This window comes from Acanthaster planci, linkage group LG01 (genome assembly GCF_054643075.1).
Source record: "Acanthaster planci isolate LZ-2023a linkage group LG01, COTS_SCS, whole genome shotgun sequence".
Lineage (NCBI taxonomy): Eukaryota > Metazoa > Echinodermata > Asteroidea > Valvatida > Acanthasteridae > Acanthaster > Acanthaster planci.
In genome coordinates, this window is record NC_141777.1 from 16,336,549 (window position 1) to 16,353,094 (window position 16,546).

Genomic DNA, 16,546 nt, shown 5'->3' on the forward strand with positions numbered 1-16,546 from the left:
TGTGCGCACAACTATAAGCACAATCTGGCCAAGCACTACCATGAAATAGTGCTTAAGATAAGCAAATTTTCCTGCCATAGTAAGCACGACTTTTCTGCTAGGAATGAAATTGGGCCCTGTTACAAATGACAAAACCCCAAAGTAATTTCTGGACTTACCAATTTGTTCCAAAGAGTCCATCCCAAACGGAATCATCATTGGTTTATGGTGGTCAAAATTGGCCATCTTCATGCTGCAACAGTAATTCACAACAGATTTACAACAGCTGTTGGTTTCATTGTTTATATGCAGTTGCACAAAATTTTGTTGCTAGATGTGAATTTGAGATTTTTCATACAGTATTACAGCATATTTTTCCCACATACATGTGTTGATTTTAATGAATTTCTATTAAAAAATCAAGATGGCAATACCGAACCTGAAAACTTCAGGCATACCTGTATATGTCCCTTTTTGGGCAAATTCCAGTACCACTAGGAAAGAAGTATCAATCCTGCCAAATCCTTCTGCACATAGCAAGCATGAGCTACTTGAATACATTTTATCTAAACTCTGGGTAGCCTAGCCTCTGGTTCCTGGCAGTTTCTGTTACAATCCGGGACAAATCATGCCTCCCCCTAGCCCCCTGTCAATGTTGTTGGGCCGAATCTTGGTCCAATAAATGACTGCAAAATTGAATGGGGGAGAGGTGGATCTTTTCACTATGCTTCCCAAAAGGTGTTCCAATTATTTTGTCCAGGATTGTACGTGTCTTTGGATAAATAATGAGCTCATTATCCACAGGTAACAAAGCACTGGTCATTTCTGGCTGCAGTCCACTAATTCAAGCAAGAATTTCTGGCCAGCTGATAAGCATTAAAAGTGCCCCCACAGTAAATCTTTGCCAGAATCAACTCCCTGGGTCTTTGGGTTTTCATCTGAGAGCAAAATGGCTGAAAAATACTGTTGAAAAATGGTCCTAAGTGCCCGAGAAAGTTGAGGGTTGTCACTTAAAAATGGCTGCAAGCAGACTTTGGAAAATCACTTTTTGGGGGGTAATTTTGTTTTGAGGGAATTACTCGAAATGTAATCGGTTAACCCACAGAAAATTGAAAAGAAAGTGAAAGATTATGGATCATACAATAATTTAACATGTGTTTCAGATGCCTCAGGGATGTTGGTACGCATATTGGGCCCCGAACAATGCTGATTTTTACACTGTTTTCAATGGGCCTGAATTAGTGGACTACACCCTTCTGCCAGTGTTGGAGGTCTCAAGGCCAGCCTTGACACAGGTTTTTTTCAAAGCCTTGGCCTTTACCTCACAACCAAATTACTCGGCCGTGGCCTAGGCCTTGGCACCCTCTGGACTTGAAGAATCAGTCAAGGTAGATTTGAGGCTTCCCGTTTGAAGTTTTCTCAGCTTTTACCTTACCCCCAAATGTTATTATGACAAAGTACTTTGTTGTGACGTGCAAGTGCACCGATCATTTTTGTGTACAGGTAGTATGGTACCTAGACTCCCTAATAACATGATGCAGAAAATAGATTTTATCCCCAGGGAACATACTTATTTTCATTCATTGATGCATGAATTAGGCTACATGTAGTCACTGAAAGTGCACTATGATTTTCTGAATGGCAGGCAGTAGGTATACACACGCACGGTTGCTCAACACATCAATTTGCATACGACAGCTTCACATGTGCCACCGTGCATGGCGTGGGGTGGACAAGGACTGGGGTGGACGTGGACTGTTGTTTTATATGTCATGTATTCACATGCCACTTTTAATGCTTAAATCACAGGAGCCCCCAAAATGACAAAAGTATATGGAACGATAGGTCACGCACTACCTGTGATTCCAAATACTTGTTTTATACTCATACTTTTGCATCTAATGCCTATTTAATCAGAATGACTCGTAGACTTTCCGTTTATTTAAAATTTGCCAAAAACTGAACAAATATTTTTCCCTAGTTTCAGATTGTGCATTATTTGCACGTAAATACATTGCAAACTCAACTACACAGATGTAGTAGAAATGTATGTCATGTAATGAGTTTGTCAACTGTGCAAGGTGAGGGATACTGTCATTGATAGCTCGCAGCACAGCTGAAAAATTTTAGTCAAAATTTACACAATGTCTACTTTGTAATTCATTGGAATCCTTATTTATGAAATAATTTTCACTACATGTAAATGAAGAAATTCTTCATTAGAAATTCAGCTCGCTATAATGGTTCTGGCTGCAACCTGGATTTCCTGTGCAGTTATTTTTTATTCATGAAGAACTTTTTGTAGCAATTTGGAACTGGTTAAACTAATCCAGAACTAGGAAAAGTGTCCTCGTCACTTTCATCAATCCTGTAAGTTCAAATTAAAAGCTAAGACTGTGAAAATAATTCGGTACTATACATACATACTATACTATATTAATAACACCATTTCGCCGTAATTTAGGGATTTGTTTGTAGCTGCAATCTGACAGAATACTTTTTGCAATCAGGAACTAGGAAAATGACTATTCATCATTTTTTGAGGCACTCCTGATTTTTTTCTTTCATTTCTTGTTGAAAAACGGTTCACTCATAAATTTACTGGTTGCAGGACTTTTTTGGCAACTGTGCAACTGCATGTGTCTGTGAATTTCCATTTGTCTTACTTGATTTTGTTTTGGAATTAATAGCCTGCATTTAAGCCTTAGCTTCTTATGATCTTGTTTTATAATTGAAATACTGAGAAATTATTTTGTAGGGTATAGTACGTATTGACAGCAATTAAAGTTTTTATATTTTTGTGATGGTGAGGGACTCAGTACTCTTACTTTGTTGACAGAAATATAAAAAATGAACTTTGCAACACATGCCAAACAACAGACAATTATGCCCATTCGGGTTTGTTTACCAGGTTGCTTCCACGGGAAACTGAAAGTAACTAATTAAAGATACACAGCAGTTGTTGTTTTTCTTAGACAAAATAATTTGGAATATTGCCAAGTTGTAAACAGCACTTCCTTAATGAGGCTGAATTGTCAAGGTGTGAGAGCACATCTTGAACCTCACAGTAAATCTCTTTCAGAAACACATAATTTTATTATAATAATCCAGAACTTTCAATTATACTAACATGGCAAAGGATTAATTCAAACTGTCATTACACAGTGACAAATTAATGATTGTGAATCATTAAGCTACTGTAGCAAGGGACTGCTCTCCAAGGCAACAATTGCTCAAGAGATTAAATCCAATTCAAACTGTGATCTTTGTATTCCCATGTGCATGTATTCTGTAAGTTGATCAACCAAAATACACCATGCACAATGACCTGAAGGAATAAATTTCTATGACCAAAATGAGGCACCTTATACACACCTGCACGATAATAATTTATACACACAAAACAAATCAATTAAATGTTGGGAGCCCCTGTAACTGAAACTGTGATTAAAGTGGGTGACCAACCAAATATACTTTTCTTAATGTGATGCAAGAGGGCGTCCACTGAACAACATGACTTACAGAAAACTGAAAGAAACTTCTAATTTATACCATGTTTCACTGAAATACTGTATTTCCCCACTTCATTATATAATGCCAGAGCCCCCAATATAATGCCTTATTTCCAATTCATTAATGACCATTTATTAAAAGGGTAATTTTACCTGAAAGGAGCAAGCGGTGTGCAGGCCATCAGCAAGGGAGACAGCACAATGGCATGTCATCGCTTGGTGGCACTGTCACTCACCGCGCAGGGTCATTATTGTTGAGTGCGCCCAGAACCTGCACATCCTTACACAAGTGCTGTTAATTAAGCTAAAAGGCCAGTGCTATTATGTTTTGCATGTTAATATTCACAACTGAAGCTGGGCCTACTAAAAATGTCAACAGACACTAAACCTGGTGGAAACTGCTGGGAAGCAGAGGCCTCCACCGGTTGGGAAGAAATGTACTCTCTCAATAAACACTTCTCTGTTCAAAGACTAAGTAAACAATTAAAGAAAATTCATATTAATTAGTGGAACCTAAGCCTGAGAATATAGGCAATGCAAGACTTGCATTGTTTGGTCTGTTTTGAATACAACTTGGGAATGTGATTCGGGGGATTTTTAAAACAAAGCTGAAAGACAAACCGTAACTATCTTTAATCCCCAATTTCAATATAATTTCACCTGGCACCCCATAGGGTTAGGGTTAGTGCTGCAAGTAGGTGCCAAGGTTTGGTTTGGGCTTGGTTTGGTCATGGTTCAGAAATTTTTTGCCAACTTTGGTTCGGTTCAGTTCAGGTTCGGGTATGTACACACATGTACGTACATGTACGATTCACGTTGAGACATCAAAGAGCTCACTACGAATATTCTGTATGTAGTACTTCCGTGTATAAAATATGTTAATACAAGCCATGAGTCTCCTCTCCATCTCCATCCACGAGCAACTTCGATGTGAACATAATTTTGTTTTCTAAACTGTTTCCCCAAAGTTTATATCGGAGTTAAAATTCTATAGAAAGTTACCGTTGGAGATTTGACGGTTTCTGACCGTGATAAGCCGACCAAAAGCAGTTGTGTTTGGACCATGCTTGACTCAACAAAACGATCATAGGATATGTGAAAACAGAAAAAAACAGCATGCTGAAAATGGGAGTTTCCTCCTTTACAGGATACAAGATCAAATTGGACTTCAAGCAAAGTGTGTTTTGGTTATATTTCAAGAAACAGATTCAACTACCAAACTATGGCTTTTGATGTATTCACAGAAGAACCTTGGTATCAAGTCAGCATTCTTTCCCAGGACAGCACCCAAGTAGCCAAAGGGGCGATTTTCCATCAGTCTTTTTTGAAGAGATAATGGCATTTTGAGATTTGCAAACAACTTAGAGATCTGGCAAACTTCCATTACAACATATTCACACTACAACTTTGATCACACATAATCAAATGAAAGGCCATTTAGGTCACCACTGAAAACCAAATCTTGTCGCGCACTGGAGCACTGCACTGGCCCACCTGGCAAAATCAGTTTTCCCTCTGGAGTAGCTTTCGATCGACCACGAGTCCGACTGTGATCAGCATCCAATCAAAATCGTTTTGCACAGCCATTTATGACATCTTGGCCTAATATGGAATGTAAGGGCGTGGCTATTGGAAATTGGCAAACATGATGCTAAATCTGCATCTACATAAGGGCATTTCGATGAGAATTTACACGTCACATGCCGGTGCGGCATAACTTGTTATCCATTTTTCGCTATGTTTGCTTTTTTATAAAGTTTTCTTACATGCATTCCGGGTGCTATCAATGCCATGCCATTTTAAAGCCAAACATCCAAACTGACCAGTTTGGTTTGGTTTGGAAGTACTACGTTCGATGATTTTTGGTTTATACAACTGCCATGGCATCACACTTATGTGTGCATACCTAAGGTTTACATATGCCTGAATTAGGCAAGTCACATCCTATTTGGTGGAAGAGGCAGATAGAGTGTTATCTCTGACAGTTAACTTTACTTGAAGCCATCTTAAATCTTGAAGATGTATTCTACATCAGAGTATTGTGAACCACTCATAATGTGTTTACCCTTTAACTGATGTACATTTCTAACAATGTATGCTCAGTGTTTGTGCAAGAGCTTGCGAAAAACATCACAAGATTACTCAAGTGGACCTCGAACCCATGACCTCTTGCTTAATAATGTAGGCATCTTGATCACTGGACCATAGAGCTTGCTATGGTTGGCTGGCCGGTCAAGTCAGGTGCACTAATTGGTACTGCTATTTCAAGATGTACTTTGCATCAGAGAGATGTTAATTTTTAATAATGAGCCCTTACACCAACATATATGAATCCCTTAAAGTTTTATTTACCAAGAAGTATTTTGCTTGCCTGTATAATTCCTTTGTTCTTCTGTACTTGAACTATTCCACTATTACATGGGGTTGGGCTACATCTATTGGTAAACAAATTCTGAAGTTGCAAAAAAGAGCTGTATGTATCATTGTTAATGCTGGTTATTGTGATCATACTGCTCCATTGTTTGCCTAACTTAAAATCCTACATTTTAATGATTGTACGAATTTTGTTTATGTAAATTTATGTATAAATATATGAATGATGCATTACCATCTTGTTTTAATGCATGATTTATCTAAGCATCAGATGTTCATTCCTGTAATACTTGAAGTGCATCCAGAAAGCATCTCTATGTTCAATTCAGTAGAACAGCCCCAAATAGAAATTGTCTAGTTAATCACGGCATTTCAAGTTAGAACAAGCTCAACATCATCATTGTCAACTCTGCGTGCATTTGCCAAGAAACTGAAAATGACACTACTTAATACATATTTGTAAAACTAGTAATGCCACTTAATTATTGTACAATGTACCCATCAGATAGATAGATTCAGCCACGGTTAAGTCTTGTCTCATTTGTGTATATTCAATGTTTGAATAGTCCTTGTCAGTCTCAGGTCGGAATACAAAAGCTTTTAGCTTCACCAGCTTTCCTAGACATTCCCCTCGGTTTAACTGCATGGGTTCAAACATGAGAAAACCTCAGTGAAGGAAAATTGATTATCAACCAAGTAGAGGTTGGAGAAAGGGATGACATCCATTTCTGAAGATTGACCTTATTGTCTTGAGGGGCCATCCCGTGTTGAGATGCAGCTTCATGTTCCTGACAGTGCAGTCATCAGCATTATCCTGGTAGAGACGTAATCTGACTGTAAAATGTCATTTTCAAAGTAGAAGGAGAAAGAAAACAGTTACTTCCAGCATGCTACCTTGCAAGTGTCATCAATCCACACATCTAGGCTTATGGGGTGGACATCATGTGCTCCTACATTTTGTTGAACCTGTCCACCAGGAGAAAATGGCCAGTCTCGGTTCACAAACTAGAGATGGGTGCTTGTACCCAGTGCAATGTACTGTCCTGCACTTCTGGCCAATGAGGATGAGTTGATGCCACTGATAGTACATGTAGCTCCTCTGGGTCCTTTAGTTTGCAGAAGTAACACCACAGGGTTTGTATTAGGGACAAGAGCTTGTCAGATTGTTGGGTCACTGGAGTGAGCCTTGATGCTTGGGACAAAGATGTCAGGGGGGGTCAAATCCACAGAGTCCGTCCCACCCTGGAAATGTGGGACCTTTAGCAATCTTAATTACTACGTCAGACAAAATATTCACTGAAATGCTTCCGTTTAATTTACAGAATACTTACATTTTTATTTACAAATTAATTACAAGTTATGTGCACTCTTCATTTTTCCCAGGAGGTTTACAGTTTGCAGACTATATAATTCAAATGAACATAAAATCATGCGAGTCGAAACAACTCCTTGCAAGTATATGCTTGTATTTTGAGATCTGGAACTGTAGACTGGGAAAAGGTGACTTGGCTCTGTGCAGTAACAAGGCAATCCAATGGCCCAATAGTAAGTACAGCTAGTGACCTGCGACTCTGGTCTGAGCATCTGAAATGCTGTTTTCAGTTCGCCCTTGGTTCTCAAGACAGACTACGTCAAGCCTCCTCCCACAGAATTGTCTGGAGTTCTGCCAGCCCAACCGTTATTCTCACAAAAGAACCAGGCTGTACTGTAAACCTGGTTCTTGAAAACTTGAGTCTCCAACGTCTTAAATTGAAGGACATCAATCAGCAATTTCTTGCTGCTGAAACTCAAGATTGACCCAGTCATGGCCCTTCAGCTCTCAACAGCTGGAAACTAAACTATATTCCCCAAATTCATTGACGCTGGCAAAGCATGCCCTCTCCACGCAATCTAAGAAAATAGCATCACACACTCAGAAAATTGTTCCTCTCTCCTTGGCAAAGAATGACTGTAACCCTGTGAAAACCAGTTCCTGTGACTACTAAAACTCATTTTTTTATAACAAATGTAACAAAGAAAAGCCTTTACTCAAGTGATGCTCTGACCAATTGTGAAAATGTATTTCATGATCGAAATGTTAATTGAAAATGTATCTGATTAAACATGAAAATACTGCACGGCCATTTGAAGGCATACTGGCCATATACAATTAGCACTTTGTTTCTTGTAGACACATACACGCACACACACAAAGAGTAAAGAGTTATTTCTCTGACAAATCTAGGAATGAGGCAATGTACTGCCACTACTAGCAATCCTTGATATGCAAACATCCTGTAAATTTAATTCAGTAGTTGTTTTTCCCTGTCTGTGAACTATCCTTTTCTGTCATCATGCAGCTGAGGAAAACCAAATAAGGATTAACTTCTGCCAGTACAAACTGGAAAGGGAACAGTGTTCATTCAGAGTCAGGTCTCCACATCTTTGCCATCACAAGGTTTTCCATTTGCTCAACATCGGGTTGGTTGAATGGAAGCTAAGAAAAGATGGGGGCCTTTACTTCTGACATAGACCATGGGGTGCTTTTTTACAAAAGGGATTGTTGGTGTATATTTCAGTGGTTATCAATGCTCAGAAGTGAAAAGGGATTGATGTATCAGCAAGGTTTATTACAATTCCCAAGCACTTTTATCACTTATCACAAAGTTGAAACACAAATGCGAATGAATGAACTTATTTAATGATGACTTCTAATTTCAATGAACTCTTTTATTTACAAACTGGTTCCACTTGAAGTTCACTGGGATTCAAGAGCCTGCCACACCTGCCTTGTGTATATACACCACAATTCTACAAAGCAAGAAAAATAACTACTCCCAAAGATATTTAAAGTTGCAACTCTATCTGCTGGACTGGAGTGACTGTTTTGCATCATACATGTAAAAGGCACATGTTCACATATTCCAAAATTTTGTTGCGTTCCCTAAATATCAAGTCGATGGTAGCATGGACTTAATTAGTGTCTACGGGATGTGATATTTGGGGTCAACAATTTATTAAAGGGTGGACGTGAAACAAGGGGTTTGGGTGACAGTCAAACTGTATGGTTGGTTTATTGCTCTCACTTCTCTTCATCAAAGTTCAATGTGGGTTTGAAGAAGGTGTAGCTTAACATAATACAACACACAAAAGGCAAAGTTACAGAGAGGCGAAGTTGTATATGAGTGCAACTAAACTACGGTTTGGCAGGACCATTGGAAATGCAAGTCAGACGGAGTGGGTACGGTACGTGTGTGTAGCTAGGCTACACTCATCAGGCCGGGCCGTGGTGGGAGCTGTCCCGGACCACCACGGTGACTAGCAAGGGCTGGACGGGGACAGCGCCGGTATGTACCGACCGCACTGCCGCTCAGACCGCAATGAGTTGAGCGCAATGATAAGATCGCCGCACTGTGTACCATTGGCTTCGCGTAGAGACAGGGAGGACTGGGCTAGCTAGCAGGACAAGGGTGGCGAGGGACACGGGGGTGTCTCGCCCGGCAATCGGTTCGGACGTAGCGGTGACGGGCCGCTACGACTCTCACTAGCACCCTGGGCTAATTCGTACCGCTCTCGCATCAGTCCAAGCTAAGCTAGCTGGCCATTCATATGGTTACATTTCTTTGCCATAAGAATGGTTACTATCGCACTTCTCTCGGTAAGGGTCCAACCGCCGCACTACGTTAAGTTCCGCTCTCGCAATAAGGGTTTGGTCCGCCGCACCTGACCGACGAGCTAAGGAAAATCTGCTCTATTTATAGGATTCTAGAGGCTTAGGAATTAATAAAATATGAGCGTCGCTGAACAGCTCAACCAATGAAAATCTTCCATCTCAAAGGGTCACATGATTTCCTGCTAGAGTCATGTGCAAGAATCTAAGTGTCGTGTGTAAAAAGGTAAAATACAGAATAAGAAGTCACGTGTACAAAGTGTAGAGCCGGGTGCGTGGAAGTGCTTACCTGGTCATCTGTGGGGAATGAGTGACAGTTATAAAGCCTGAGGTTTCTGAACATTGGCATTTCAGGGAACCTTACCACGCCCAACCACGCAGCCACATGGAGGGGAATTTCGACATGCTCAAACTGAGCAGAGAAAACACAAGGATAAAGGAGTGAAGGAACACGCGATCATGCCAGAGTACAGCATGAATAACTTAATACAAAATTAGCATCTCTGCTACATGTCCATAATGCATAGCTGAGCTAAATAAGAGACCCTTAGAAATGCAAGGACCGAGAACGAGTAAAACTAGGGGGCGTTAGAATTCCAAGAATTCCAATACAATACCTCCTCCAATTTTACCCTGTCTATTGTTCGTAATAAGCTCATAACCTTCAAGATGAAAATAACTGTAGGGGGTGCTTTTAACCATGTTTCAGTACGTGCAATGATAGAAAACCTGTGACTGATTGAGTCTAAGAAAATTTTTAACTCATCAAAATGTTTAATCAAACTACGTATATTCAGACGGAGCAATGATAACCCCTCTTTATCATGATTACATATATTTGGAGACTGATCTGCTGAGCAGTACTAAGAATTATTCAACAAATTAAAAGGATTATTGGGATCAGAAAACACATTGCTAACATCATCTTGAGAATCAAAAGTGGAAGGATCAGTACGGGAGGTGCTTGTATGGAAACCGGATAAATTATGCTTATTCATATCAAAAATAGTCAAATAAAAGTCATCATCGTCTGAGGAATTGAAAGGAAAAACATTACTGATGCACATATGGCATGTCCAAGGATTATCATCTCCAACGAGAATATGATAATCATTTAAGGTTAAGAAAGTGCATTTTAAGTATATCCAGGTTTCACAATTGTTATAAAATATCCCATGCTGATTAGATTTTACTGCCAATTTACAAGATGTACAGGGAAACTTTACAGGCATACGTGAGTACAACTACAAAAACTGTAACAAACCCACAACAAGCAACAATGGACAATGAAATAATTGAATAAGAGAGATTTTACAAAGAAATGAACGGAAAAAATTATGTACCCGTGAGTTGCAGGTAGCTACATGTATCATTTATCCTGATGAAGGCACAAATTGACAAACAAGAACTTTGTAGGGATACATTAATACAAGTACCAGCCAATGGCTAGAAGGCTATGCCCCATAACTCGGGTGCATTTGCACAATTAATCAATTGAATTTATAAACTCACAATTTAAGGACATCTTCCTTAGAACCAATGACCAATCGTGCGCTGTCTTTCTGCCGTACTTCGATCCTACCATCTTGGGTCCAGGTTTTGTCGGTCAACGGGTGTCGTTTCGCTGTGGAGAGCCAGCCTTGACGTTCTTTAGTAAGGCTTTCATAGACGTGAATGTTTGAACCTCTGAACTTAACTCTTAGGCAGTAAAATGCAGCATGCGAGTTGTAGTCTATGAACTTAACCACTATCGGTCGATCCCACGGTTTTCCGTCTTTATCCGTACGAGGGCCAATACGGTGAGAGCGATCTAGAGCCTCAGCACGTAGTTCGAAGTCAAGATGCTGCTTAGCTGCTCAAATGATCTTCTAATCCGTGTTCTCGGGCTGTGGCGTTTCTGGAATTCCATGAACAATGACACAGTTTCGCTGGGAGTATTTTTCTTGGTCAGAAAGCCGTTCACAAAGATGGCGGACCTCTTTCTCTAAACTGGCAATTTTTTTCTCCCTGCTAGGTAGCTCCAACTCCAAGGCCTTGTGGATATCCTGGGAAACAGTATCGGCAATGGCACTAGACAAGGCAGGTATCAGGATGTTCCAACAGTTCCTGAGATCTCAGCACCTCGGCGATAGCAGCTGTTAAGGCTGCTGGCTCAGATGGAATAGGCTCACCAGCGCAGGCTGGGCCCGACGTCGTGGTTGACGCTGGTCTTTTGGGCATGTTGAAAAAAAGCTCAAAAAAACAACTTCACTGCAGCTCAAAAAACCACACACTTAAGATTTTGATGTGTGTAGATGTCTGTTGAAACTACTTGGAGCCCTTCATCGAGGAAAAACAGGAGAAAGACTAAAAAATGAATAACTTGTCGGGAGCTACCGCAGTGCATGTCCGTTCGGTCTGGTTACATGTTACATGCCAGTCAAATCAAAGCAGTCAAAGCAGTCAACAATAATTTTTACATTCATTATTCTGTAATACTACTGTTATAATGACATGAGAGTAAGTAGCACAATACAGTTTGTTGAACAGGTGGGCTTAAGTCAAAAGAATTTTTTTTCCTTTTGGGTTATTTCAAGAACGTACTTCACTTTCTAACCATTCAATAATTTTAGATAGATCTAAAAGTAAGTCATTTTTAAGCTTATTCTTATTGTGACCTTTCTCACTATCTCTGGAGATGTTGCAGCAAAGGCTGCAGACTCAGTAAATTTCAAAGGCCCAAATTATAGATTCAGGTGCCATAAGTCACTGAAAAGCTTTTTCCTGAGGAATGTAGAAATACCAAAATCCAAATTGTGAAGACAATAAAAAATTTGCAGAAAATCAATTTATAAATGCTCATTTTATGGTGCCTGTCTTTTTTATAGTCTTCACCATCTTAGTCATTACGTGCAGGTGAAATGAGATGTTCTTCACTTTGCATGCTTTCACAGTTGATGCACTTGCACTCTTTTTATAAAATGAACGACATGCTTATTCCAAAACACTGTTTGAGCAGGGGGGAGATCCACCCAGCGGATTGTTACATTACTGCCAATGATCTTCCATCCTCATCCATGAGGCATCAGCATCTCAACATGTGGATCCATTGCCCGCTTGTAAATGGCTGCTTGATAGTTAACCCTCTGAATATGCAAGCTCAAGGCATCCATGTTTGGGGGCATCACAGGCTATAACATAGTTCTGGAACACGATGTATCTGGAAATTGGTACATATTAAGAGAAATATTTTGATTTACAGTAACAGCAATTTTGAATTCTGAAACTTACATTGTCTTATACAAAACAACCAAGTTTTATGACTAATGTTAGCTTTCAAATTTTAGTAAAACAATAGACATCAAGTTTAGAGTTTATTTTAATTGAGCTCTTTTATTTTATAATTTTATACCAGTTTGTATATATTATTTGGGCAACAGCGAATTTGGGTTAGCAGAATGGCTGGAAAATTGAAATACATTGCCAAACAGAAATTGGACAACATAAAATTTTGGAAGATACCACATGCTGGATTTATGTACACTCTTTTAAAATACACAATAAACAAATGGACAGATTATCTATTGCAAAGTGAGGCTTGTACATCATAATATTTTTCACCATAATGAAACAGTAATGCAAACTGAAAACTTGCTGTTACATATAAATCCTACATGAACCCACAGCAATCACCCCAATGAGAAATGATGAGGTACTTTGACCCTCATGTTGTCCTTTATTTGTACCTTGTCTTTCCGCATGGCCTTTCGTGGAAACATCACAGAAACATTCATAGAACTGCTGATGGTATCCAAATGCCTGTGATTGAAAACAAAGGATTGAAAGCACTGACAGCAACATTCCAAATGTTTCACAAAGCAATTCACTAATGCAATGTGCTTATTTATCATGAATACATATTGACACAGTAGGGCTGGCACAAGTGACAAAATGTTACTTGCATATCAGCATTCAGAAAGTGACAATAAAAAGTAAAATTTAGCAGAGAAAATTCTAAAGCATATCACTTGACTTATTTTTATTATTTTTTTTCAGACCAGTCTTACTAGGCCTAACGTTTGTTGTAATAAAATGTAGGCATGCAACTTGGACTTGGACAAAAATGAGGAAATTCCCACCTTTACAAAACTTTGTACAGGGTTTTTTACTTTTCAATGGTATGAGTGTGATGTGAAAAACAAGGAAATCAGCTGATTCCTGGAAAAGCTGCATGCCTGAAAATGACATAAGTTTTTTCATTTGTAGGGATTAACGTTATGCCTATTAATGTTACATACCTACCGCTGACAGTGAGTCCTGTACACTCCTTCAACGTCAACATGTGCAACAGCCATGGTTCAGTACATCTCTGCTTTTCAACGATTTTGGCCCCTTCTGACTGCAGTACATTATTCTATCTACCAGCACAGTCAAGGAATATTTTCAAACTCTTTTCAGAGAATAACAAAATCCATGATTCAGAATCCACAATGCACAGTTTTGCATCCGAATCACCATTACCCGAGGAGCTTGTGTTGTCTGCCATCTTGCTGAGTTGCTATCAATTGCAGAACCTACACTCTTATGTATGCCTCTAGTACTGGTCTGTTTATTACAGAGATGCAACTAGCCTATGCCAAAAAAATCTGAAATTCAACATATCCACAGTGCTTCGCATGGTGTCGGTTTTACACGTATTAATGCATGGGTCTGCGTGAATGTACATGTACACAACGTGCATCTTCATCGTGTAACCACCTATAAAAACAAAAAGTTCTTTCTTAATCATCACTGGTCGATCACAGAAATGAGTTGCAGCCTACATGCAGGCCAGCCTACTGTTTTTTACTCCAAAAGATACATACTTTTTCTTTAGCTGTTTCGGCAGTCGGCCGAAACAGCTCTTGTTTTCCTTTTTTTTTTCTCCTTATTCAGTCAATTTTTTCTGACATAGCACTTTGGCATTTAGGAAAATCAGACAGACTTTAAATTCGGCAGGTAGTTGGACAATCATCCAAGGACGGTCCTAGAAGAAATTCTCAATGATAACTTAATTAGTATATTTATTTTTGAATAAGTAATTTCTCCCATAGACTTTGTACACAGATTCACGTAGTTTTTGGACTGTCCTATATCAGGCTATGAGGGCGCTATTGCAGAATTACGGTTACACCTGCCTGGGGTTTAAATTTTCAACAAACTGTCCTATATTGAACCATAGATGGCATTGTTGCACAACATAGGGTTTGTACACAAATTGTCTAGCATAATGCGTGAGCAGTCCTCAACTTTGACCGAAAATTACTACCAGAATAAAATAGAAATCAGCCTAAATTTTCCCTTCCGTTCAATTGCAAATATACCAAAGAGTCAGATTATCAAATAATATTTCATAATTTTTTTCCAGTTTAGACATAAATCATGTGACATGAAATTAAGGCAGCAGTTTTCCTGCACACGTGTTTCTAGCCCGTTGACTTTGTACATGTTTTCGAGCCATCATTTTGGTCACTTTGCAATGTTTGATCGTTGCCAAAGTGAAAGCCAACAAAGACCCTGATGCAAGATTTATTGCAAAGGGATGACGTCATGATGACACCATCGCCTTATTTTATATTGATTTTTGACTATTTAATTTTTTCCATAGGTTTTGTACACGTTTTTCTACTTAATACGAGTAAACGAGTAGTCCTTTACTTCGGCTCAAGATTACTATTAGAACAAAAGAGAAATCGGTTACTTTACGCTCTGTTATTTGGATTGAATACACCTAAGAGTCCGCATGTAAAGTAATATTTCATAAAAATTGTTCAGTTTAAGCGCAAAATCACGTGACATGAACTTTCATAAAAATTGTTCAGTTTAAGCGCAAAATCACGTGACATGAACTTAAAGGAGCAGTGTTTCTGCAAACGACTTTATGGCCCATTGATTTTGTACACGTTTTCAAGCCACAAGTTTGGTAACTTTGCAATGTTTGATTGTTGACAAATTGATAGCCAACAAAAACCCTGATGCATGATTTACTGAAAATAAATGACATCATGATGACGTTATCACCTTTTTTTATACTTATTTTTCAATATTTCATTTTCCCCATAAGTTTTGTACATGTTGTTTGACTTTGCATGAACTTCAAAGCCTTTTATCTCCTGAAGGACATGTCTTATCTTGTTGAAATTTTGTAGATAACTAGAAACCGAAGTGTTATTTACAGACGAAAGTTGACCTGCTGTGCTGATTACGTCATCAGGCTATAAGTAACGTAACGTTAAATGTGCACTGTTTAGGGAACTATATCTCCTGAAGTAGATGTCTGATCGAATTCAAATCTTGCAGATATCTTGAAAATGGCGTGCTTTAGAGGAATATTTGCCTTATGTGATGATGACGTCATCAGGAGACAAGTCATGTGACATTAAATGAGCACTCGATGAATTTTTTAATTACTTTTTTTCAAATTGACTTTCTACACAGATATATAGCCAGTATAGCCAATATTTTGGTAACTCAGCTGTATTTCGTAAACATTCTTATTTTATAATACGATTTGACTAAACCAGCAAACTCGGAAACAGCCTGTGTTTGTTCACAAACACCACCTCTAGTTTTTTTTTTTAGTTTGTCATAAATTTGCTTGATCGAAATGGATCAACACTTGCCAAAGATTTATTGAAATAAAGCCTACTGCATACATCATGTAGACTTTTATTAGGCCAAAAAAATACATGTACTGATGTTGTGCTGTGCATGCCTCTGAAAAATTGGATCGGTAGGTCTGAACATTTTTTTTGTTTGGGGGTAATTTTGTGCTGATTGAATGGCATCAGTAGGGAGGAAAGCTTCCAAAAGTATCTCATAAACTGAAGAACACCTGTCTTAATCTATGTAAAAATTTCTGCATACGCCTACGGCAATTCACAAGAAAATTATGTGCAATTCAGGCAATCACGACAGCAAACTGGCCAACAATGTCCATGTATCGCGTGGTAAGCATGCGTGATGCATCTAAACCAGCAGGCGCTAAAATGAGCAGAACAACCTCAAATTTCTC

The 16,546-nt window shown here is 38.9% G+C and overlaps 2 protein-coding genes across 5 annotated transcripts in view; both read right to left on the reverse strand.

Annotated features, from left to right (window-relative positions):
• dync2li1 (dynein cytoplasmic 2 light intermediate chain 1) overlaps positions 1-16,546 on the reverse strand; it is a 119,327-nt gene that overhangs the window by 21,239 nt on the left and 81,542 nt on the right. For all 4 annotated transcript variants that reach the window (XM_087147645.1, XM_022255281.2, XM_022255282.2 and 1 more), the window contains one exon: positions 159-232. In XM_087147645.1, the coding sequence (XP_087003771.1) occupies positions 159-232 (74 nt within the window). The remainder of the gene's footprint in view (positions 1-158; positions 233-16,546) is intronic.
• On the reverse strand, positions 8,887-13,847 carry LOC147800474 (uncharacterized). The gene is given in 2 exon segments (XM_087140244.1): positions 8,887-11,619; positions 13,795-13,847. Coding segments are annotated over 2 exon segments (651 nt in total). The 3' UTR covers positions 8,887-11,021.